A 26,950-nucleotide genomic window follows, 5' to 3' on the forward strand; every position below is an offset into this window, starting at 1 on the left:
GCTGCCACTTGAGTATTACTCTTGAAATATTTATTTTGAGTTTATTCGTGTTTTTTTTTTCCAACACGAACATTAGTGCCGCTTCTCAGCGCTACCAAGTGGGTTGCAGGTTACTTCTTGTCAGCCGGCCAAACGTCGATTTTATGTTCGTGGCGCTCCCTTCGTTTCACTGGCGAGCGGTATAGTTCTCACAATAAACGGTAATGTTACCGCGTGTTTTGGGGAGTAACGGAAACAAGGGCCCAGCTTGCAGCGCGAGCCACCCAAACAACGGTGTATTGTACTAGCCTGTCACGCGCCACAAAACAGAGCGACCGCTTCTGGAATCCCAACCTGTGGGGCCTTCAGGACACGTGCGTACGTGTTGGCAATGCTTGCTTGTATAAATAGGTGGATTAAGGGCCGGTTTTAGCGGTGGTGATGCCCAGTGCGACAATCTTTTTTGGCGCCCCTTGCCCCCATGACCTTCTCCTCGGATTCCCTCACTACCACCCTCCAGAAGTGCCCCTCATTTTTTCATAGCCCCTCTCTCGCATACATTTCATTTGTTTTACAGTTCCCGTAGAGGCAGGCTTTACTAATCCACTCAACACTCCCGTAAAATACAGAACTGTATTGTGCAATAGACATATCACAAAACTCAGATCTCTCGCTCTAGCAGCAACATTAATCACATCTTGACAATTTTATTGATGCCTAAAAGCTGGACTCAAAGGATCTCTGGGGCAGGTGTTTTTAAATCCGAATTTATTGCTAAACAAAGCGCCCCTGCCTCCAGGTCAGCGCCCAGTGCGGCCGCAGCGCTGGCACTGCCCTAAAGCCGGCTCGGTATGTATTAAACAGCCATCTCTATGAGTGGGTGGGCGCTTTATGCTTTTGGTGAGAAATTCAGGGATATTCCACAGAGGTTGGAACATTTTACTATTTATGATTCTTTTCTCTCCTGTTTCAATATTTCCCAGTTACTTTCTCTCATTTCTGTGGATTAGCAAAGACACACTTTCTAGTTTGTCGATCTAGCAATGGTGCTCTCTCGCCAGAGGCATTTTAATGCAGGGGGGTAAAGTGGGCAATTGCCCAGGGCCCTGTCGTCCAGTGGACTCCCCGAGAAAGTGAATGTCCTCTCTATTTGGCCTCTATTAATCTCTTTCTCTAGATCTACCTCTCTCTTCCAACCTCTATCTGTTGCCATTTTAAGGGTTCTTAGGTTCCCAGGTAAGCCATACTTCAACTGCTTTCGTGTGATCCTGTTTCCAAAACGTTAACATATAATTCAGCAACATTTGACATCTTGGAGGCTTCAATTAGTGGGCAATGGGTAACTGCTGTTACCTTCTGCCCATTGACTACTGCCTCCAGCATTCTCTGTTGGGTCATTTGCCTCAGCCTGTTCCACCAGCTATACATAAGCACAAAATGCAGTAGAGATTAAATAAAAGTCACAAACATTACTTGGGCAGGTCAAGCTTGCCATCCTTCTCCATCAGTATCTATCGTTCTTAAACTGCAGGATGTTGCTTGTTGCCATTAAATATATCTGCATTTTCTTATTATTCATGTTGCGAGACCAGACGCTTAATTTAGTTTTCCTTCGAAGATTTCTTTTACAAGAAACATTTAATTGTATTATTATGTTTAGCTTATATTTGGCCCATTTCTAAACTGTCCAGTTCTTTTATCACCATTATTTTATGGCATGGTCCTTGTGAATGTGAGTGCAAGGCAAGTCTGTTGCTGACTTCCTCAGTCTTACATCTGTCACTTTATAACTCCTCAACTCCTAGGAAAGGTGAGATTTTGTTTGAAGAATGTTTACTACACCGTCCTCATTTTCTGTGTGATGTTTGAGTCCCAAAATTTCTGCACAATGTTCCAAAATTCCTCTACTTCCTGGAATAGTTTTTTTTCAGGTGGGTTGTCATTCAAGCTCCACTCTTGCAAGAGAATATTAACATGGAACTAGTGACTGCCTATGCTATTCTTGCAGTTTGTGTGCAGTGCTGTATCCACCTTTTTTCACCTCATACTTTTGACAGATAAATATGAGTAGCAATACAAATGTGGATTTTCTATTCAGAGGTTTGCTGTGACTGTGGTCCTCAGATCCAAATTTTGTGCTTGCCTAACTGTATCTACATGCCTTTGCAATAGGTATTCGTCACATCCAGGATCAACCTAAGTTCATTTTCAGTGTAGGCCAGTATCATTGAGTTGTTCTGTATGATACTGTGTCATGGGGTCCCATCCCCATCGGAGAGGGGGTTCTGCTTATGACAGCAACCCCGAGCTGGAAGTTTGGGAGGTGGTCAGGGGAGCAAAATGTGCCCCCACCCCTTATATGGGCTCAAACCACTGCAGGGCTGGTTGGCGCATCCCCAGAAGCACTTGTAGTGCTTCTTGGACTGCGCGTGTTGATGACATGACAAGCTCTGCCTTTATAATTGGATCGCGGTCACGAAGCAGGTCTCTTGCACCCGCTCGCTGGCCTCGACTGAAAAACGTGCTCCACTGCCCAAAGGGGCACTTTGGATTCACCTGGATATCTTGTCACTTGGTATTTTGTTTCCTGCAGGTGCCACTACCCTCAGAGAGGGACGCCTGGTGCACCCTTGACAACAGTGTACATGAGCAGCCCATCGCACCTCACTGGGAGTCGTACGGTTTCGAGCTGGGTTCACCCGCTCCGAGTTTGTTTCAGTGGTGGCTCTGGTGGTGGTGGGGGGGGGGGGCACTGGTGCTGTGGGTGGTGGGTCTCTGGCGAGATTCGTGGTGTTGATTGTTGGGTTCACTGGCCATATTAGTGGGGCTGATTATTGGGGGCAAATCCTGTTGTTCCCTGGTATTGGGCATAGTGGCTGTGTTGGCAAGGTGGACCACTGGTGATGTGGGGCAGGGGTATCTGGCCATATTTGTGGGGCCAATTGTAAAATCTGTTTTAGGCAATTTTATTAGGGGGTCTGGGGCACACTGGCAGTAGTGGCAAGCTGTTTGGTGCATCCTTGCCAGTGTAAGCGTGTTTTTTTATTGTGCTCACCCAGTATTTACCAGGTTCTCATTGCTGGGTGCCATGTTGTAGCCCCAGCAGTGTAGTTGCCCATTAGAATAATTGTTTTCTTGGTTGTCCCTACAACATGCCAGCTAGCGCACAGAGAGGTGCAAAGCGCCCATGCACGGAGGCACTCTGAAGCACTGATGCTTAGGAGGGATGCTATGGATCAGGTCATATCATCCTTGTGTACTCAGCCCTCTGTCCCTGAGGCGGTACCAGGTGGTCAGACAGACAGGCCCCAGCGGGAGGCGGTACCTCCTAGGGAGGCATTCCCCCTAGTCCCAAAGAAGGGGCATGGGCAAGCGAAGGGCAAGGGGGCCGCACCAGGGCAGACGGAGGTAAGGCAGACCATTCGGATGCAGGTGGGTGATAGCGTGGTGACACCGGAAGGGCTAGCTCTGCCCCAGTCCCCTCCATTGCAAACAGTGGTCCAATCATTGCCTGTGTCGAATACGGCGCTGCCCGCAAGTGTTAGTACTAGCCAGGTCACCGTTCAGGCCACAATCGAGAGTGGGACAGGGTGGTGGCGGTTGGTGGCAAGTCCAGTATGACTGTGGGGGCGTTCCACAGTGAAGGGGATGGGCAGCAGGACCTGGTAGGTCTCTTGGCATCAGTGTTGCTGTGGCTTTCTGAGGTGGGAATGCTGCCTGCCTCCCTGGTTGGGGGTCCCTTGGCAGGTACCAGAGAGGGTGACGTAATGGAGAGGGCTTGGCACCTGGTCTCTCATCTGGGCACTGGGAAGGGTGGACAAGTGTACCAGGGGAGCGGGGCTGGGACTGGGCATAGGGAAGGGAAGGCAAACCCTCCCCTCCCCCCTTTGGCTTGTCCGGCAGGGGGTTAGGTTGCCCCTGTGCCAGTGGTATTTGTCCAGCAACTGGGCAATGCACCAGCAGCGGCGAACGCTACAGTGATGTCTTCTTCAACCCAGGGAGTGACAAACTCAGGTACTGGTCACTCTACACCCCTCACTGATCTGGGTGATATTCACTCTGAGCATGAGCAGTTGAGGCTCCATGTGCCGGTTGAGGTGAAGGAGAAGATTTGGAAGGGTGCTTACATTTATATTTTTGACCTACTTGTTGACAAATCCGACAAGGATAAGATTAAGATGTGTAAAGAATGTGCTCACTCGAGGGAGTGTGACCATTGGCCTCAGAAGATGAAAGTTGAGGAGTCACCGTCCAATTGGGTGAAAGCTTTCTCAATTTATCAGGCCATTCTAGCAGAGCATTTTAATGATTTGGGAGCCCAGTTAGCCAGTCACCAGAACAGGATCATGGGGGCTCATGATGAGTATGGTGGTACCGCACAGAAAGTCTACGATAAGGAGTTTAGAAGGATCAAGACCAATAAGCCGACCCTAGGATGGGATCAGCTCCACAAAATCACTTAGCTGCGGTACATGAATCGACCACAGGGGTTTGGGGGCCAGCCCTTTCATGTGGCGTCAAGAACTGCCTCGGCCACTTCTGGGTTAGGTGGGGGGTTATGGGCAAGAGAGGGACCTGCTGGGAGTTTAACCTGCGCACATGCTCACGGTCCCTGGGGACCTGCCATTCCATGCACTGCTGTTCTTTCTGTGGCCAGGCCTCCCACCCTTAATTCAAGTGTTTAAAAAAAAACACTAGATAAAGGTATAAAAAACAGGAGTGATATTTCGACAGGAACTAGGCATGGTGTTTTAGTTTTTGTTAAAGCCTCATCCCCTGTCAGTTTTTTGGCTATGGTCCCTTGGCTTCATTCCTACACCAAATGTGCAGCAGCGCAGGTGCTTTATCAGGGCTTTAGGGATGGTTTCAGAATCCCAGCCCAAGGCTAGGTAGGTTCACCCCATTGTAAGAACCAGCTGTCTTTGAGGTCCAACCCCGAAGTGGCTAGGACTACGATTTTAAAGGAGTTGAAGTTGGGGTGGGTAGCGGGTCCTTTTGATGAAGTCCCCATGCAAGGTTCTGTATGTTCTCCCCTAGGAATAGTACCTAAAAAAGATCCTAGTGAGTTCAGATTGATACATAACCTATCTGCTCCAAAGGGCCAGTCCATGAACAATGCAATTAATGGGGCCCTGTGTTCTGTCAGGTATGGGTCTTTGGGTCAAGCAGTTCCGATGCTGCAGAAGGTGGTGCATGGAACTCTGATGGTGAAGTCAGACATTGAATCCACATTTAGGCCCATCTGGACGACTTCCATCTTCTGGGTTTCCAGTGGGAAGGAAAGTACTATATTGATCAGTGTATGTCAATGCGTTGCTCCGAGTCTTGTTCCTATTTCGAGAAATTTAGCTAGTTCTTGGAGTGGGTTTTTAGACACAAATCACAACATCAATGGGTACTCCACTGCTTACAGGATATTCCTGATTCTTGGACCCTCTGTGTCCAGTTAGTGTCCCAGCTCACTGGGAGTCTTTCAGAGGCTCATGGGTGAGTTTGGGGTCCCACTTGCGAATTGTAGTCGGTGGAGCCCTACACCACAATTCAATTCTTAGGGATCAAATTGGATTTGGTGGCAGGAGTGCTCAGGCTTCCAAGGGACAAAGTCAGTGTCTTGTCTCAAGTCTTACAGGTATGCTTGAGGGCGGGAAAGTCACACTACATCAGTTGCAATGTGTGGTGGGCCAGTTGAACTTCGCCCTGCGAATCATCCCCATGGGGTGCCCTTTTTCTCGGTCTATTGCTCAGGGCCTGTCGGCTTTGATGGTCATACATCACCACACCAGGTTCTCCAGTGAGGTCAAACAGGATATGAGGATTTGGGAATCTTTCCTGCATGACTTTAATGGGAAAATTGTGTGGCCGAGTCCACCTAGATCCAACAAAGAGCTGGGCCTCTTAACAGATGCGTTGGGCAGTGAGGGTTTTGGTGCTATATTTGGTACGGCCTGGGGTGCACAGCGGTGGCCCACGGAATGGGTCCAATATGGTCTAGTAACTAATATTGGTTTTCTGGAACTATTTGCAATCCTTGTGGCATTGTCAATCTGGCTTGAGAGATTTCGCAACCAGTCTGTGATCTTCTGGTCTGATACTATGTCAGTGGTGGAATGCATTAACCAGCAGCTGCTAGGTACAAGATGATCCTGAGAGTACTGAAGGAGATTGTGTTGCTGTGTCTGAGGTTCAATTCAACTTTCAGAGCAACGTGTTTTTGGAGTTTCTGAGTGAGGAGGGGAGGTCTGTTGCATGTGCTAGGTGCCACACTGCAGCCATATCTTTCTTTGCTCAACTGTGGGGGGTGCCTGACTGAACAAAATCCTTCCTGGTAAGAAGGGCCCTCAGGGGTTGGCAGTGGGTCCAAGGCCCCAAACCTGATCCTAGGCACCCCATTGATGCAGTAAAGCTGGGGTCCATCCTGGGGGAGTTGGAGCATATCTGTATCTCTCCTTTATTTAGGGCAGCCTTTAACTTGGCCTTTTATGGGGCCTTCAGACTGGGTGAATTGGTGGCAAGAAATAAGAGAGACATAGCAGGGGTGTTGCACTTGGTAAATATTCATTGGTCCGAAGGGTCATGGTCCTTGGTTATCAACATCCCTCATTCTAGGATGGACCAAGAGGGGAGAGGCAATCAGATTCTTCTGCAAAGAGAAATTGGTAGTATGTGTTGTCTGGTATATAATTTGGATGTCTTCTTGGTGCAGCACCCCCCACCCCAGGTCAAGGGGTACATTTTTGGTGCATGCTGATGACACGCCACTGACAAGAAACCAGTTTTCACAGGTACTCAAGCACCCTCTGTCCACTGCAGGTGTTGATGCCTCGGAATTTAGTACCCACTCCACTAGGATCGGGGCAGCCACGGAGGCAGCGGCAATGGGGTTTTGGGGTGCAGCGGTTAGGAGGATTGGCAGGTGGTTCTCAGATTGCTACAAGAGGTATGTTAGATTCCATATGCTGTGAGTACCTGTCTCTTACACCTTTTGTCTTTTTCCCGTATCCTCTTTAGGTGGCCAAGAGTGTTCTGTGAAGGTCCCAAAGGTTCCAGTTGATGCAGGAGCAGCAGGGGTCACTGATGTGTGGGTCATCGGGTGCTCTCATGCCCGATGAGCAGGTGATCTTTATGCAAGGAGTGCCTTTGAGTCATGCATATCACAGGCTGAATACTGTATTTCTTTTCTCGGCCGGGGCAGGCTGCTCCTCACTCAATTGAGGCTGGTGCTGGACTTGATGCTTCCTCTAGGTTGCCCACAGCAGGCGTCATCATTTTGCATCTTGGGGGTAATGACTTGGTGTCCCTGGGTCACCAGCAGCTGTTTGAGTTGATAATCTCAGAGTTCGGTTGGTTGGCCAAGAGATTCCCACAGGTGGCGCTTTCCCGGTCCAACATGGTCCTCCATCTGCAGTGGAGGGGCGGTCTATCACTTAAGACTCTCAGGGTCTAATTTATGGAAAGTTAACACTACCTTTATGTCATTTTTTGATGCAAGAGCAGTGCAAACGTACAAAATATATATATATTTTGTATGTTTGCACCGCTTTTGCATCAAAAAATGATGTAAAGGTGGCGCTAACTTTCCATAAACCAGTCCCTCAATGACTTGGTGAGGAGAATTAATAACAAGTTGGCCAAGTTGTTTCGACCACCAAGGTTAGCTTTAATTTCACATGGCTGCATTCACGGGGAGGGTTTCTGCCTACAGGATGGGGTGAGAGTCCCACAGGTGGTGCTTGCCTGGTCCGACATGGTCCCCCGTCTGCAGTGGTGGGACGGTGTATCAGTTAAGGCTCTCAATGACTTGGTGAGGAGAATTAATAACAAGTTGGCCAAGTTGTTTCGACTACCAAGGTTAGCTGTCATTTCACATGGCTTCATTTACGGGGAGGGTTTCTTCCTGCAGGATGGGGTGCATCTTTTTCATGTTGGGTATGACATGTTGTTTGGAAATCTTCTGGCTTGTTTGCCCCCCCGGAGGGGGGAGGGCATTTAGTCAGTCTACTATTCTGGCCTGTGGTGGGGTAAGATCATGACTGGGGGGACAGTTAGGTACCTTTTATTACCTGAGCAGGATGGCAAGGTAATTGGACCCTCCAAGGGCTGCTGACTGGGAAGTGAGGACAACACCCAGGGGCCTAGGGGGTTGCGAGTGGTCGCTGGCATCTGGCCCCTAAGGCCAACCACCTGCGCATGCACAAAGGTCTGAAGCTAGCACTGGCCCTGGGGGACGGTGGAGTCTGAGGGTGGCGGGGGTGCCCGAGGTAGGTATCCTGGTAGGCAGGCGGGCCCCCTCCACAGGGTGTACCTATAAGTTGGCTTGGGAGGGGATAGGATGATCCCCTATGGAGATCCTACCCCTGGGCCTCCTAGCGGGAGGTGGGACAGGGACTGGGTGTTCTAGCAAAAAGCCATGATCTCATTAACTGTCACCAACATTGGGAACAAATTGATTTAGTCAGTGATAGGAAATTGGATCTATTAACGTACTCTGTTAAGGCTAGGCTTCTGAAAAGCTGTAAATATTTTGTAAATATGATGGGGGTTATTCTGTATATTTTGATGATTGTTGATTAATTGATGTGTTTTGTCAATAAAATACGGCTGAGGGTGCATGACAACTAAACCCAAAAGAGTGTGGTTCTGTGCAGGGCAAGGTAATATCTATGTGGGGTGTCCGAAGGGAGTGGGTTGGGAATTTGTTGTGGAAGGCTTCGGCGGTACCTGGCCATATGTTTGGTGTGACTTTTTGCAGGATCTCCCATAGGTTCTTGATGCACAGGCTCAATATCAAAAGGGCTCATAAGCACTCTTTGAAGAACCTCTCTTGACGTAGAATGAAATTGTCATCATATTTCTGAGGTTTGGCTAGCTGAAATCTTCTTTCGTGGTCACTGAAAATCCCTAGTGAGAGATTATACAGATTAAGAAAGTGTATTTTTATTTTGGGTCAGCGGCCGCCCACCTCAAGGACTAATATCACTAACTTTTCAGGGTGAACATCAAAGTCACTTAGTTAACCTGAGCTCAACCACCTGGTAACTATGGCACAGTGCAGACATAATTAACTTGGCACAGCGCAGACAGACTTAATTTAGGGCACTGTGTAACATATTAATGCAGTATAAAAATGGCAATGAAGTCAAAACACTAAACAATAAAAATTTCAAACTGAATGCAAAAAATATAGTAAAATTATTAAAATTAAACCTAAATGACAAAATTCGATAAGGGTAACCGCAAATATGATTTTTTTTTTTTAGTTAAAATACAACCAAAAAGCACTAAGTACCAATAATGGCTTATGAAAGTAGTAGACCAGGAGCTAGGTGTAATTTCAGGGAGACTGCGATTGAATGCAGGTCTGATACACCAAGCAGGTTAATCATGGTAGAAGATTTTACCTTCAGAATTAGTTTTGTTCATGGAGCTCAAAAACCTCCAGCGGGGTAAGCCTGAAACTGTAGCAGGGGAAGCGGAATCAAAATCAGACACCTTTGCAACGGAGTGTGCCTGATGGCTCCAGAGGTCTTTGAAGCCCAAAACGTTATCAAGTACCAACTTTTCAGAGTTTCTGAAGCAGCTCCTGTGAGTCACTTCTTAAGGCTCCCAGGATCTCAAGCAGAGCACTTAGGAGCCAGGACCCACTCCACCTGAGTCTGTCAGAAGTGTCCAGTTCAGGTCCAGTTGGTGCTGTTTAACCGATCCCTTCGGGAAAGAGGCCTCTTGCAGCTTGTTGTGTCCCTGTAACCACAAAGGAGGTCAGCCATCTACCATTGGACTGTACTTCTTTGTCATGGTACAAGAAGAAGTAGGTTCAGGGCTCTCCTTAGGTTACAGATCTTCCACATGCCCAAAAAGTGTTCTGAGCAGATTGCATTGGGTGCCACATTTATGGTTGGTACCAGCTAGTGATTGGGGGTTACTCCTTGTTCGTCTCTAACCAACAGGATAGCTCCCTGGGGCTACCTTACCCACATTTGCAGCAGTTCCTGTTTGCCCTACTGCAAACAATTCCACAGCACCTTCTAAAAAGCTCTTCCTTCCTTGTGCAGCACCTTTGTGCCCAGCTAGAGGTGTTGGCAGGGAAATGAGCAGTCACTTCTTTGAGGTCACCCAAAACCAGTTCAGGATATAGATCCCCTTCTGCTGGGTTTGGTGCCAGCCTATAAGGGGACAAAGAGTTGCCTTCTCTAGGTCTCATCCTAAATGTAGTTGTGAAAGTGCACATCCTTCACAAGTTAAAAAAGTTCCTGGGCCCACTCTAACTGGCCTTCCTTCAAGGGGAATAAACTGCTCCCCACACTCTGGGACCAGTTTCTCACCTCATTAAGGCTAAGCACTGGCAGATCAGCTGTCAGTAGGCTAATAATAATTAGCCTACTGGATGGTCAGGCAGGTAAAAGGCAACTTCCTAAAAGTTACTTTTCCTAAAAATCCAAATTTATCAATAAATTGGATTTTTACTAAATATTTAAAATAATATTTGAATAACATTTGTAGCCATTTTCTATAAAAAATTATAGATTAAAATTTTTGATATTTTCTAGAATAGAATTAAGCCCAGCCAGTGAAAATAGCTTTTGGGGCATAGTCACTGGAGCAACATGCCTATTTTCATTTCATACGTTTTCTATTTGTAAATATCAGCCATACTACCTTGTGGGGAACAAGGTTTACATAAAGTTGACTTATTAATATTTAAAAGCAGGGTGGGTTATTTTGAGAAGCCTGTACAGCAGGCTGTAGGCTGCTGCAGTCAGGCTATACAGTGTAGGTCTGAAGCCATGAACACCCAGTAACTAAGCTAATAGCCCATTCCCCTGCTTACCACTTGCACCTGCCAGTTCCTCTCTCCATTCATCAAGCCTCTTCTATATTGTTTTCACCTGCCACTGTACAGCACTTGGATGCTTTGTAGCTACGTTCATTTTATATAAGTGCACAGCCCTACAGATAATTGAAAAAGAAAGTAGGGGCTCTTAGGCGTCTATTTTTTTAACATATCAGTGTATATTTGGCATGGCGTGATAGCTGAATTTTGTTATTAGAATTATCATCTGACATACACACCACGTCTTACGTATTGTTTAAAAAATATTGCCTCATTGGGGTTAATACCAGAAAGACTACACCTAGTAGTGCAATATGTTTGGAAATGACACTTAATACACAATATGTATGCCTGTCAATTTTTTTCCAATAGTCTCTCATACAGCCATATAACATTCATCTAATCTTTACTAGCTCTTAGTAGTAGCTACATTTGACTACATGCAGCATATGACCTACTCAAGTTTCACTTCGTCATTATTTAGTATTCCACCATGCTGACTCAATCCAAGTCCACCATGCTTGATGGTTGGTATGCGGTTCTTGTGGTGATTTAGAGTATTTGTATTTTGACAAACATGGTGTTCTGTTTTATAATCAAACAACTGCGCATTGGGCTTACCTATACTGGGAGCATTGTTTCAAAGTCGTGTGAATCATATAGATGTTGTTTTGTAAATCCATACTGTGCATCAATGTTCTTTCCGAAGAAAAGATTGTTTTATTATTTAACCTTCATAAAAGTAATTCCTAACTGTAGAATCATAAACTCTAATGATTACCATATTGATGGAGGCTTTGTATATGGCTTGAGGGTTTTTGCGATCTTTGAACATCATGCAGCTTTGTCTTGGCGTGGAGTCGTTTGGGTGCCTCTCCTGGGTCGATCTGCAACTGTCTTCAACTTTCTCTTCATTTAGCAACTTGTTTAGTACCGTCAGTTAAATTAACCATGCTATAGGAAACATGGCAGAGGAGAAATCAGAATACTTTATTGCTAGCCAGGTGGATAACTACCAAGTATTGGTTCAAATCCAAACCTCCGTTATTCCGTTTTTGGTGACTGGTGAAATTTTGCCTTGTGGACTACTGTGGCTTGAAGATGCTTTTTGGCAGGGAGGAAGGATCAGAGCCAGGTGGCCCCAGTCTAGGGCCCTTTAAGGCAATGAATGGATTAATTATGAAGTGGTGGCTTTGACATGACTGCATTATCATCTTGTATGATTCATGTTGCATTTTTGTAACTTATGATGCTAAATAATAGAATTCCATCTTCCGAACCACCGTTTCTTAAAAAATAAAGAGCTTGCTTTTCATTTGTTAATACTCGTTCTCAATGTGGATTGATGGCTTAATGTTTTTTACAACTTTATTTTTCAATTTTCAAATTTATGATGGACTTCATCTTGTTACTACAAACATAAAAGCTCGAGATCAAATAAGGTTTTTGATATATGTAGATTGGAGCACTTCATACTGATCAAGTAGTCATATGTATTTGTTTAGCAGCTGAGTGTAATTACCTTCTTAACTGATGTGGAAACAGTATTGGTGTACGTATGTTTTCAAAGAAGGATTCTGAAAGGCATCTGTCCTCAGGGGATTGTGGCCACTTAAAGATCCATGAGAGATGGGAGCATTGCCCCTACTGTCTCATTTATTGGGCCAACGTTGTGCTGTTTCAAGGCCAGGAATAAGTCTGTGGAGGTCAACACCTTCTGGGGAATATGAGTGGTTGCCTGATACTGCCCTCGTTTTGGCCTTTGAGACCAGGAGGTCACCGGCTTCCAAACCCAGCTTAGTTGTACCACTTCATGTTGCCTGAACATTCAGCTTTCATTGTTATGCTCAGCTTTCTGTTTTCGTCCTTCTGACTATAGAGGTCCAAGCACCACACATCTGCTTGCTGACAGGGGACCTAGAATGCCCTCCTGTTGTAGGAACTCCACCCATCTCCTGTCCCAGTGACATCAATGGCCATAGAACCCCTTCAGCAGCAGCTGGCACTGAAACCTCATTGCCACTAGTACCCCTGCATCTACTCATCAACTAGGAATTACCTCAGCACAGATGAACCTTCCACCATCCCTCACCCAGTGGTCTAGCTGTGGGAGACATAGATAGTGTTTCCCTGTGAACCAGATGAGATGTCAGTGCTTGTACAAATACTAAAATACACAAGAAAGTGTTGTGTGCATGTATGTAAGTAAATATGTAAACAATTCATATAATATCATTTAATATCACCTTGCATGGTGAAAGGGCATGTGCCCCTGCTTGAGTGAAATTGCCTGTGAAACTGGTATTCTGACTTTTATTTTGGATGTGGCATCACACTATACTAGCATGTGCACCGAAGCCTAGGTCCGTCCATGGTAATCTATGGTCCAGAACCTGTCCTGTGGTGTGGCAGACCTTCATATAAAGAGTGGACTACTGTGCCTGTCCTTGATGTATCACATAGTGGTTGAAGCAGTCTACCATATTTTGTGATTTATAGTTTAATGAGACCTTTTCCTTGGTGTGTGAGTCTGGTCTACTGACTTCTCTGGTGTGAAGTTCGGCTGTTATATATAAACCTTAACCTTGCACTTACATCCTGTGTGCATATCAAGTGTATGTGGGTATACAGTGAGCATGTGACACCTTTCTGATAGCAGGACTCAATGTGCGTATATCTGAGTACCGAAGCCAATGGGATCCCTCTTGGATGCCTTTGGTTTCGCCTGGCATAAGAAGGAGGAACAGAACAACTTATCCGGACTATGGAATTGTATTGCCTGCATTTCTGTGGCTGGAGAATAGAGACTGAAGTGAAGTGGGTGGAGATAGGGCTACCTTTAGAAACCCCATAAAGACTTTTTTAACAAAGGGCTACTGATGAGTTCTTCTTGAGCAATCCCATTTGGTAGATGGCAAAGGTGAGGGGTAGGATTGCAGTTACTATTGGTCAGGGTGAGGGAATTTCTAGGCTAGGCCTGCCATTTTAAGTGTGCCTGATTACTGCTTGAAGAAGGATGATGATAGTCAGTTGCACAGAGCTCACATTTCATTATGCTTATGTTATGGGTACTACTTGCTTGTAGTCAGTCCCACTGCTGTTGGAAGCCTCATTTTAAACAAAGGCTGTGTGTCTAGAGAGCAGTCTGGAAATGAGATTTGTAAAGGAACCAACTCAAACTGGTTCTGAAACATGAGACCCTAGATCTACTTCCCCGTCAGGAAGATGTGTATGAAAGTGGCCTCCAAACCACCCCACTTTGTTCCAGTTCCAAGTTCTTCATGGCTGTGGAAGGGGATGCTCCACAGATTACTCGAAGAACTACTCTGTGACAATGGCTTGGTGTCTGCCATGAAGGGAAATCACCTGAAGTCTACACTTTCTGCTGAAAGAACTGAGGATCTACCTAGTGTCTCAAAGCCTGAATGCCTATTTAGAGCAAGAGGGAAGGAGTCTTCGTGGCCATGCATGGGGAGAGACTGAAAGGAGGAGAAGCCAAGCATGTTCCTGGCATGAAGCCTAGAGTGTTCCTGGTAGGTGGAGTGCTTGAGCGAGTAATGCCTGGATTGTCCTGTGCTTTGAGTGGGTCTCCCAGGTTTCCTGCTGAGTCCAAAAGACTGCACAATTTCAATAACCATTATTTCGGGCTGGTAGCTGCTGTGGGCCGTGATCTGGTGCTGCCGCTAAGTGAGGAAGAAGCCACATCAATTCTGTGGTAGAACTGGCCAGGCTGAGAAGGCTGCAACTGCCAAGGATGGGTCTTCTGCTGACAAATTGGCTTGGTGGGTGCTGCAACTTACTTGCCATAGGACCTGTCTGCATCCGGCCAGTGGCAGGACACAGCTGTCAAATACACTGTGACAGCTACAATATGCCTCCTTCTGCTGTACTCATTTGGTAACACCTTTTCCAAAGGGAGACCACTGCAGAAGCCAAAGACACAGGGTGCACACAACCTGCACACAACCTTTGCAGAACAAACAAGCTAGTAACATGGGCATCAACCTGCAGTCAGAACAGAGAGATTGTAAATTTAACCAAAGACTCGAACACCAGGACTTAAGACTTTTCTTGGCATATCAATAACGGGGGTAAGAATGAGCCAACTGATTGCTCATCTGAACTTGTAGGGTAAGCATAAAGTAATGCACACCTGCACCAACTTCTTGCCTCTGCCACAGAATAATTGATAGGGTCACCTGGGTGGGATAGAGTACTGGAAAGGTGGTTGTAACCTCCATAGGAGACTGTAACCAGGGGTGCCACGCTATATACACTATTCAAATTGCAATGTGTAATTTTATTTCTGCTGTGTGATTAAAAGTACTTTATTTTTGACAAGGACAAGCACTGGGCTGGATACTAAGGGCCAGATGTAGCAAAGGGTTTTTCCTATTCTCTGTCAATGGGAAAATGTGTTCGTACATATGGCCCTAGGTTCTTGTGTCTGCTAATAAGCTCTTTCTTGCCACACTACCTCCATGAGAAGCCTGTGAATCTCACTACACTGTGAGTCAAGTGCAAAAAGGTTTATACCCGGACCAGTTTGCAGACCCATAGTAGGATGGGTCTCAAGACACTCGTGGCAAACGATCTCAGCCACCATGGCTGGGGCCCCAAATGGGTTCTACTTACACATCCTCAACACACAAATTGCTATCAATGTGAGCATTCTCAGCTCAGCTCCCAAAGGAAGCAGGAAGTGACAGAGAGTATCATACCCAACCGAATTCCTGTTCACAACCTTAATTCTGACCCATGGCTCTGAATCCTCAGGAATGTTCCTGGAGGATTTGTGGCCACTGAAAAAACAATCAGTTCTCCAGGAAAGTCACATCATTAACCATATGACTTATCACACCATGTGCAGAATGTGCCAAATCACTCAAATCGTGTAAAAGAGATTTGTTAGGACCATGAAAAGAAAAATCTAGGGTTGGTCCACCCTTAGCAAGAACTTCCTACAATTGTGAGCACTACTACACCATCTAACTCCATAACTCGAAGTGCTCTCTTCTGGTATAACTCTACTGGGTTTTTTAACAATTGATATTTGCAAAAGCATTCCATACAGTTGTTAGCTATTGGGTCATTTGTTTCCAGATACAGAGAAGCATGTATCTATATTTGATTGTTATTAAAATAAATGTTAATACGTTTTAAAGGTAGAGATTGTGTTACTTTTCTCTGGCTGTCAGTGATGTGTGCAGTCTCAATGCAACTGCATGTATGCTTCAGTACTGCTGAATGCCCAAATGAAGCACAGTCACCAACATTCATTGGTACATCAGCTTGTCTAGCATACTACAAATTACTCTGGACGTTTTAAGACCCAGCTCTGTCTCCCAGACCACCTAACTTTCATGGGCAGTCACATTTGAGGACATTGAGTGTGAAACACATGTCCATGCATCCATATTCCGAGACAGTGTAAAAAAAACTCAATATGGAACATAATAGCTATTTCAGGCTAAGTCTCATATTCCAAGGTGTGCAGGAATACTGTTGAAATATTCCAACCCTCGAAAAGACCAACATTAGATCTATCAGTAATTTGCTGGTGCGGGATATCACAGTAATCTAAGTTATACCCTAATGGTGCTCAAAGAAATTAGGATTTCCCATTTTTCAATTGCTTCCATCACCTAATTTCACTGGCTTTTAACTGGTGAAATGTCCTGGGGTAAAGAGAGGAATTGGTAATGTGATATTTGTGCCCGAGATGCAGTTCCTGATTCATCCAGAAAGATATTTACCACCTATATCAGGATGTCCTCCAAACCTAATATACCGATGTATGTATACTTTAAACTTGGTGAATGCCTATTGGTAAGTACTTCAAGTACTCATCAATACATTTGTAAATGGGCTCCAAAATGTCCAACTCAATTTTAGTGTTAGAAATTGGGTTGGTGGTTAACTGGAGTATGAGCCCTGGTCAAGTAGCAACCACAATCCTTGTCACGGTGTCAGGCAAACCCCAAATTAACCTGTGCACACCCTCTGGTAGCTTGGCACAGATCAGTCATGTCTAACTTAGATGCAATGTATAAAGTATTAGTGCAACACTTCAAACAGTAAAACAGTAAAAAGACCATACACAAAGATTCCACGTCAGGTTACAAAAACATCCAATAAGTACTTGAGTTATAAATTAATAAAGAATAAGCTGTATATTAACGCTTAGAAGCAAGGGTGCCAACCGGGGATATCTGGTCACACTGGACAAGGGCAAAGTCAAAAGTTCAGGTCGATGGAGATGGAGCACAGGCCAGCTACAGTGACCCAGTTAGGCCTGCTGAGCCAGAGTACCTTAAAACCTGGTTGCGGAGCATTGCGTGGATCTGAAATACAGATGTGCCACGCAGCGGAGATGATGCATGGATTCTGAGATGCTGTGAAGCGGCAGTGCGAGGTCCTGTTGTGTCATCGCCGGAGATCCCGTCCATGGGGCTTGCGATGCGAAGGCTGGTATTAGGGATGCATTGAGCAGCTGAGGTGATGCGGAGCTCTAATGTTGTTGAGGCTGCAGTTGACAAGGGATGTGAGGAGCTTGTGCCGGGGAAAGCGTTGTGCAGCTGCAGTTCCAAAGGTGATGGGCTGGTCCGAAGATGCGGCGATGCAAGTCTGTTGTGTCGGTTCTGACCCACGCACTAGTGGCAAAGCACTGATTATGATCCATGCAGCAGTGGCGACGCATCGGTTCTGCTCTTACAGCACAGGATGCGCAAACTTAGGCCCACCTCCAAGGGTCTAGGACTGGGTTGGCACCACTTGGCAGGGCAGACTCACAGATGGCAGAGCCCAGGAACAGCAGGGTTAGACGTTTTTTATGTCCCTGAGACTTCAGATCAGGAGACCAGTCAGCTAGACTTTGGAGTCATTTTGCGTTCAAGTGAAGCAGGTCCACTCCTTCTCACCCAGGCAGGGAACAGCAGGCTGCAGGGAAGCACAGCAAGGCAGGAGTCCAGGAAAGCAGCAGTCCAGCAGAGTGGCAGTCCTTCAATAGCACAGCAGTTCTCCTTCCTGGAAGAGTCTTCACAGGTCCAGAAGTGTACAGAGTTGGTGGTATCAGAGGTCCACTACTTATACCCAGTTGAGTCTTTGAAGTGGGGGAGAAATCAAATACAGGCCTTTGAGGTTCACAGAGGTCCTGACCTTCATGCCCTTGCTCCAGACAAACTACAGGAAGCTATGCGACCCTTTGTGTGAGGACAGGACACAGCCTATTCAGGTGTAGGATGTGCCCAGCTCCTCCCTCCCATCCTCCCAGGAAGGTCCATCAAGTCAAACTTAAGCTCCTATTGTGTGTGGCTGTCTAGAGGAAATGCGCAAAGCCCAGCTGTCTCCCACCCCAGCCAAGTGATCAGAGGCAGGCAGCAGGCACCAAATGGCTGTTAGAAAAGTCAGAAAATGCCAACTGTCTAAAAAGTGGCATTTTAAGAATTGTAATTCAAAATGTGATTTTAAGTTGTGATTTTAGAGACCCCAAACTCAAAAAGTTTCTCTCTTCCAGATTGCGAGTTACACTTAAAAGATGCAGTAAGGTTATCCCAATGTTATCCTATGGGAGAGATAGACATTGCTGTTGTGAAAAAGGACTTAGGGAGTTTTTCACTACCAGGACATGTAAAACTTAAAAATACATGTCCTACTTTTTAAATACATTGCACCCTGCCCTGTGGGTTGTCCAGGGCCTATCTCAGGGATGACTTATATGTATAATAAAAAGGAAGGTCTGAGCCTTCCCAAAGTCATATTTCTCCAGGTCGACACGGCTGTGTAAAAATGCACACAAGCTCTGCAGTGGCAGACTTGAAAGTCCTACTTAAGTGTGTGACACAATCAGTGCTGCAGGCCACAAGGAGCATTTAATTTACAGGCCCTCTGCACATGTAGTGCACTTTATTAGGGTTGTGTAAATAAATTAAATATGCAAATTGGGGATAAGCCAATGTTACCATGTTGAGGGGAGAGAGCACAAGCACTTTAGCACAGGTTAGCAGTGGTAAAATGCACAGAGTTCTAAATACTGGCAACAACGAGGTCAGAGAAATAGAGGACGTAGGCAAAAAGTTGGGGGAAGACCACCCTAAGGCTGTCAGGTCTAATTTAATTTAATTTACAGGCCCTCTGCACATGTAGTGCACTTTATTAGGGTTGTGTAAGTAAATTAAATATGCAAATTGGGGATAAGCCAAAGTTATCATGTTGAGGGGAGAGAGCACAAGCACTTTAGCACAGGCTAGCAGTGGTAAAGTGCACAAAGTTCTAAATACTTGCAAAACGAGGTCAGAGATATAGAGGAGGTGTAGGAAAGTACCATCTTGCCTGACATCTTACCCCCATTTTTACTTGTGTGTCTGTTTTAGCCTGTGTCACTGGGATCCTGCTAGCCAGGACCCCAGTGCTCATAGTTTGTGGCCTATATGTGTTCCCTGTGTGGTGCCTAACTGTATCACTGAGGCTCTGCTAACCAGAACCTCAGTGTTTATGCTCTCTCTGCTTTTAAAATTGTCACTGCTGGCTAGTGACTATTTTCACCAATTCTGATTGGCACACTGGAACACCCTTATAATTCCCTAGTATATGGCACCTAGGTACCCAGGGTATTTGGGTTCCAGGAGAACCCTATGGGCTGCAGCATTTGTGTTGCCACCCATAGAGAGCTCAGACAATCCTTACACAGGACTGCCACTGCAGCCTGAGTGAAATAACGTCACCGTTATTTCACAGCCATTTTACACTGCACTTAAGTATTGTATAAGTCACATATATGTCTAACCCTCACTTAGTGAAGGTTAGGTGCAAAGTTACTAAGTGTGAGGGCACCCTGGCACTAGCCAAGGTGCCCCCACATTGTTCAGGGCAATTTCCCCGGACTTTGTGAGTGCGGGGACACCATTACACGCATGCACTACATACAGGCCAATACCTATGTGTAGCTTCACAATGGTAACTCCGAACATGGCCATGTAGCATGTCTAAGATCATGGAATTGTCCCCCTGAACCAAATCTGGTATTGGGGTGCCAAACCTATGCATCCCCGAGGCTCCAGCATGGACCCCGGGTACTGCCAAACTAGTTCTCTGGGGTTTTCTCTGTAGCTACCGCTGCTACCAACCCTCAGACAGGTTTCTGTCCTCCTGGGCTGGGCAGCCCAGTCCCAGGAAGGTAGAACAAAGGATTTCCTCTGAGAGAGGGTGTTACACCCTCTCCCTTTGGAAGTAGGTGTTAAGGGCTGGGGAGGAGTAGCCTCCCCCAGCCTCTGGAAATGGTTTGAAGGGCACAGATGGTGCCTTCCTTGCATAAGCCAGTTTACACCGGTTCAGGGAGCCCCCAGCCCCTGCTCTGGCACGAAACTGGACAAAGGAAAGGGGAGTGACCACTCCCCTGTCCATCACCACACCAGGGGTGATACCCAGAGTGATGCCCAGAGATCCTCCAGTGTGTCCCAGACCTCTGCCATCTTGAATGCAGAGGTGTGAGGGCACAATGGAGACCTCTGAGTGGCCAGTGCCAGGAGGTGACATCAGAGACCCCTCCTGATAGGCTCTTACCTGGTTAGGTAGCCAATCCTCCTCTGAGGGCTATTTAGGGTCTCTCCTGTGGGTTCCTCTTCAGATAACGAATGCAAGAGCTCACCAGAGTTCCTCTGCACTTCTCTCTTTGACTTCTGGCAAGGATCGACCGCTGACTGCTCCAGGACACCTGCAAAATTGCAACAAAGTAGCAAGAAGACTACCAGCAACATTGTAGCGCCTAGTCCTGCCAGCTTTCTCAACTGTTTCCTGGTGGTGCATGCTCTGAGGGCTGTTTGCCTTAACCCTGAACTGGAAGCCAAGAAGAAATCTCCTGTGGGTCGATGGAATCTTCCCCCTGCTAACGCAGGCACCAAACGTCTGTATCACCGGTACTTTGGGTGCCCTCTCATCTTGATGAGCGTGGTCCCTGGAACACAGGAGTCCAGTGGTCCTTCTTTCCAAATTTGGTGGAGGTAAGTCCTTGCCTCCCCACGCCAGACAGTAATCCTGTGTACTGCTAGGGCTTCTGTGCACTCTTGCAAGGATTCCTTTGTGCACAGCCTAGCCCAGGTCCCCAGCACTCCGTCCTGCATTGCTCAACTCGCTGAGTTGACCACCAACTTCGTGGGACCCTCTTTTGTTGTGCTGAGATGACCAGCGTGCTCAGATTTCTTTAACGCCTGTTCAAGTGCTTCTGCGGGTGCTGCCTGCTTCTGCGTGGGCTCTCTCTGTTTCTGAGCGCCCCCTCTGTCTCCTCCTCTAAGGGGCGACCTCCTGGTCCTTCCTGGGCCCTGGCAGCACCCAATATCTTCAACTGCGACTCTTGCAGCTATCAAGGCTTGCGTGCGGTCTTTCTGTGTGGAAACAACTCTGCATCCTCCAGCACACTGTGGGACATCTTCTGACCAAAGGAGAAGTTCCTGGCACCTTCCGTTGTTGCAGAATCTTCAGCTTCTTCCACCCGGAGGCAGCCCTTTTGCACCTTCATCCAGGGTTTAGTGGGCTCCTGCCCCCCCTGGACTCTTGGACTTGGTCCCCTTCCTTTACAGGTCCTCAGGTCCAGGAATCCGTCTTTAGTGCTTTGCAGTCAGTTGTTGTCTTTGCAGAATCCCCTATCTCAACTTTACTGTCTTTCTGGTTTAGTAGGGTAACTTTACTCCTACTTTTCAGGGTCTTGGGGTGGGGTATCTTGGACACCCTTAGTGTTTTCTTACACTCCCAGTGACTCCCTACACACTACACTAGGCCTGGGGTCCATTCGTGGTTCGCATTCCACTTTTGGAGTATATGGTTTGTGTTGCCCCTAGGCCTATTGTGTCCTACTGCATTCAATTGTGTTCTACCGTGTTTGCACTACTTTTCTAACTGTTTACTTACCTGATTTCGGTTTGTGTGTATATTACTTACCTCCTAAGGGAGTATATCCTCTGAGATATTTTTGGCATATTGTCACTAAAATAAAGTATCTTTATTTTTAGTAACTCTGAGTACTGTGTGTTTCTTGTGGTATAGTGCTATATGATATAAGTAGTATAGTTGGAGCTTTGCATGTCTCCTAGTTCAGCGTAAGCTGCTCTGCTATAGCTACCTCAATCAGCCTAAACTGCTAGAACACTACTAATCTATTAATAAGGGATAACTGGACCTGGCACAAGGTGTAAGTACCACAAAGTACCCACTATAAGCCAAGCCAGCCTCCTACAGGAGGTAGGCAAAAAGTTGGGGGAAGACCACCCTAAGGCTGTCAGGTCTAATAATTAGTAAAATGGCAAAAGGGCCCAGTCCCTTCTAAGTGTAGTAACTGCATATGAATATTCCATTAATATTACCACTTTATGATTCCATTTTAGATGTTTTGGATCCAATAAGATTATGTGAAGCAGTATACAGCAATAATACTTAAAGTACTCATAAATTAATTTGTAAATTGGCCCCGAAATGTCCGGCATCCTGTTAGTACAAGTGCAAAGAGGGCACAGTCTTTTCTATTTGTACTAACTGCACGTGGATATTTTCATTTTGGATGTTTTAAGACCAATTCTCAAAGGCATTTAAGAGCATGTGAAGTAGTACTGAATTCCTCTGTGCAATTAAAATTGCTTATTCCTAAATCATATAAGAAATCAGTTACATTTAAAGGGCCATATATGTATATATGACATATATAAATGATCTGATTTGTCTCCTTTCTAATAACATCCTTGCTACTGGTAGAAAATAAATCGATGTTTAAATGCAGTGAATTATGTATAAAAATGTATAAAATGTATAAAAATGAATAATGCACTAACAATTTAATGTTTTCGTCTTTTTTCAGCCTAAAACGGGAGAAAAGCTCTCAGTCTATAGCAAAGTATGTTTTGCTGTAGGAGGATTCCCAAACCAAGTTGCAAGCAGCGCCTCTGCGTTTTTCATGCAGATCTATTTATTAGACATAGCACAGGTCAGTATCATATTATTTAAGCTTCACATGAGCTTATGTGCATATTTTGCAGCGTCAGTTTCACTAAATACTGTGATTCCACTCTTAGCATTTATTGGTGCATGTGATTGCCAAATATAAATTACTATGCCTAACATGTTCAGTGTTTTTTTTCAAAAAGCAATGTACAAAAACAAGCATCATACCTAGATATTTTTCTTAGAATTATTATTTTTTTTGCATGTTTTAAAATGCAGTAACGTGCCACCCTGGGCACTTGAAAATCAGTAGTGTGACCGCCCTTTACTGCCATCACTGGGAGAATTGAATGAGCATCTGGTAGGTTTTGTGCATTTCATCCATTGGCAGAAAGTCAAGGAGGATTTTTTATGGACTGGAGATGGGCGCAGACCACCTGTAAAGGGTGGTCCGGACGCTCTTTAATTGACTGATTGTTAGGTATTTGACTAGAAATTTCCAAACCCTTGGGATGATCCGTAAGCAAGAAGAGGCCTGTATTTATAAGTGGAACTGAGGCAAGCCTAATTTTAGGTGATTATGGGCCCTGGTACAGAGAAAACAAGGGGCATCACTGTAAAAGTTAACATTTATGGCCCTCAATAAGGCTAGGAAATGAGGAAAGGTTTGTAGCTTGACAAAAACAGGTAATGTGGCACTTTGTCTCAAGAGATGAACACTCCTTCATAGTTTAGCAAAGTTAGGTATGGGAGGCAATAGTTGAAAAGGAGGTGATAATAGATTTGGTAAATAACATGGCAAAGTTGACCAACACTGGAACAAAGTAGACTGGTATCTTAAATCAGGAAGCCTAGTCATAAACTCCATACCTAGCAAATAGGTGACTTACACCAGCCAATAAGCAAGAGAGAATGATGTTGGAATTTGAAACTACACTCTTGGGAAATGTAAGCCCAGATTTACTATAATTTTGTGTCAGGGTTACGTCACATTTGTGGTGCAGCCCCAACCCAAAACATTTTTTGCATTTACTAAGTCACGCAAAGCTACTTTATATGGCTTTGTGTGGTTTGGTAAATACAAAGTAACCCAATGCAGCACATAGTGCAGTCTTGTGTTACTTTGCATCTGGTAGGCGTTACTTGGGCGGTGCATGGGTGTTCCAATCCACCCACTTATGCATGTTGATGCAAACCTAAATGTACAGAGACTTGTAAACCTAGGTTTACACCAAAAGGATACCTCTGCCTGACAGAGGTATAGGAAGAGAAATGTATTTTATTTCTCCTCGTTAAAGGAAAATACCTCTTTGGACTGTATTTGTGCAGGAAGGTAGTCCTTCCTGCACAAAAACAATCCAAAAACAAAATACAATACAAAAACAATCCTGCCTGTTACGCAGGCACCCTTGCAACATGGTGCAAAGGTGCCTACATTGGCACTAGGTAGCACACAGTGCGCCAGCACATGGAAAGAACAGAAATGCTCCATATAATTGTAAATATGGAGCATTTCTGCTCTTTCTCCTTCACGCATTCTAGCACAATAAGTTCCCTTGCTCTGTCGTATTGTGTGAAATAACAATAAGCGTGCCCTGTATTTTATTACAAGAGACCTAACATAAGGATACCCATAAAGAATCCTGGTGTGCATTATGGAAAGGAATAGATTCATACCTTTAATCCACATGTGTGCAGTATTTTGCACAAAGTCATCAATACGTGTTGTTTATATGACACCCCCAGTTTCAGGCACTAACTAGCTTCTAGGAAACAGATATATACATTGCTCGGGGTTATCCTGACAGGGTCTAATACAACAGACTTTACTAACCAATCAGGCTAGTGAGCTTTCTTGTCAGTTATTAATTTTATTATTCTGAAATGTGCTGCCTTATGGTAGGAGGTAAGTAACACACTAGATATGTACACTAGTAATCAGAAATAGGTATAAAAAGCAGTAGAAAAACAGTGCAATAGCAATAGACAATAGTGATCGTAGGGGGAGCCAAAACCATATACTAAAAACATGGAATGCGAATGCAGGACCCCCAGCTAGGTAAGTGAAATCTGTAGAGGGGAGTTGGAGGAACTAGGAAACCCCGAAGTTAGGTACCATAGTGCCCCCCAGTGACCAGGAAGAAAAGAGTAAGTTACTGGATTTTCCCCAAACTACCAAAAGACTGAAAATGAAGATGTGGCAACACCCAGACAAGACTGCAAGAAACCAGCGTTGGATTCCTGAAGAGGAAGACCTGAAAAAAATGGACCCAAGTCCAGGAGTCGCAGGAGTGTCCGGTGGTGGCAGGAGCCACTACCCACCCATCTGTGGTTGCAGAAGTTGGTCGACGGTAGGACGAAGACAGTCAGCAATGCAGCCCTGGAGCCGGTGAAGAGTTTCTGGAGGATGCAGTCGATGTCCCATGCCGGATGGAAGACTGCAGTCTGTCTGTGGTGTGAAGAAGCCACCAACAAGCCTTGGCAAAGGCAAGAGTTGCGGTAAAAGAAAAGTGGTGCAGCCGGGAACCAGCAAGGCCCAGGAGGACTCAATTCATTGGGGAAAGGGAGTCAAAGGGGACCCTCAACGATGCATAGAGTCCACAGAAGAAAAGGTAGCCCCCACAGGAGACCCGCTGGAAGAGGACCCAGGAGTCATAGAGGATCCCATGCAGCACAACTGAAGAAGGGTCCCATGCCGCAGGACAAGCATGTAGCGGTCTGTGTGGTCACAGGAAAGAGTGCTGGGGGCCGGGGCTACACGGAACCTCAAGATCCCTTGGAGGAGATGCCAAGAAGCCTTGGTAGCTGCAAGAAACACAGTGCATGGGCGTACTGTCCTGCGTGGGAAGGCAAGGGCTTACCTCCACCAAAGTTGGACAGCTGGCAGAGAGGACCAAGGGGACCACTCCATACCACCACCCGTGATGCGGGATCCACGCAGCTCAGGATGAGAGGTGATCCACGCAGCCAGTTGTCATTGCAGGTGGTGCCTGCTGATGCAGGGGAGTGACTCCTTCACTCCAAGGGAGATTCCTTCTTCCTTCTCATGCAGACTGAAGAGGATGCCCAGACGGGGAAATATTGCAGAAGCTCGAAGGAGCAGTGAAAACAATGTCGCAAGAAGAGTCTTTGTCATGGATGTAGATTGTCGGTTCCTGGAGGGTCCAGTCCCAGTTCCAGTGGCCAGACATCGAAGTAAAGGCTGCAGAAGAGTCCTGCTGGAATCTTGCAAGCTGAATCTGAGGACCCACCCAAGAGGGAGACCCTAAATAGCCCTGGAAGGGGTTCTGGTCACATAGCCAGGTGACCACCTATCAGGAGGGGGCTCTGATGTTACCTGCCTGACCTGGTCACTCAGATGCTCCCAGAGGCCTCTGCCCACCTTGGATTTCAAGATGGCAGAATAAAAGGACCCTCTGGAGGAGCTCTGGGCACCACCCCTGGCATGGTGATGGACAGGGGAGTGGTCACTCCCCTTTCCATTGTCCATTTTTGCCCCAGAGGAGGGACCGGAGGTTCCGGTGCACCATATGTGCCCTTCATAGCATACCAGTGGCTTGGGGAGAGGTTGAAGGTTTTTGGTTGAACTGTAGATGAACTGTAAAACCCTTTCTCCAAGAGCGGATTTATGGCCCAAGCTGTGGGCTCCTTGTATTTCCCAAACTAGCAGTGCTTTCTGCAGAGGCCTGTGTAAACAGAAAAAAATACTTAGTTAAATAAAGTGAAATGTTGTACAGCCTTGAACCCGCTGGAAACAAACACACAGTTGCATTTCCTCTCCTCCTTTTTCACCCAGCACATGCAATAAGAAGGCTGTTTTTCAGTGAAGTAGAATGCAGGCCTCTCTCATAACTCTGATTGGCTGCTGCCAACCAATCAGTGTGATGGTGTGTTTCACAAAACTGAAAATTTGTTGGAATGACTGAGGGATGAGGAATAGGAATGATGGATGAGGAGTAGGGATGATGGATGAGGTATGAGAAGTAGGAATAATGGAAGATGGATGAGAAGTATGGCTGAGAATCAGGGTTGAGAAGTAGGAATGATGGAAGAGAAGTAGGGATGATGGAAGAGAAGTAGGGATGAGAAGCAGGGATGAGGGATGAGAAGTAGGTATGATGAAAAAGAAGAAAGGGTGATGGATGAGAAGTAGGGATAATGTATGATGGATGAAAAGTAGTGATGATGGATGAGAAGTAGGGATGATGGATGAGAAGT

The 26,950-nt window shown here is 45.9% G+C and overlaps 1 protein-coding gene across 1 annotated transcript in view; it reads left to right on the plus strand.

Annotated features, from left to right (window-relative positions):
• MFSD2B (MFSD2 lysolipid transporter B, sphingolipid) overlaps nucleotides 1–26,950 on the plus strand; it is a 291,098-nt gene that overhangs the window by 2,125 nt on the left and 262,023 nt on the right. The window contains exon 2 of the mRNA XM_069236021.1: nucleotides 22,650–22,775. Coding sequence (XP_069092122.1) covers nucleotides 22,650–22,775 — 126 coding nt within the window. The remainder of the gene's footprint in view (nucleotides 1–22,649; nucleotides 22,776–26,950) is intronic.

Source organism: Pleurodeles waltl, chromosome 5 (assembly GCF_031143425.1).
Source record: "Pleurodeles waltl isolate 20211129_DDA chromosome 5, aPleWal1.hap1.20221129, whole genome shotgun sequence".
In the NCBI taxonomy this organism is placed as follows: Eukaryota; Metazoa; Chordata; class Amphibia; order Caudata; family Salamandridae; genus Pleurodeles; species Pleurodeles waltl.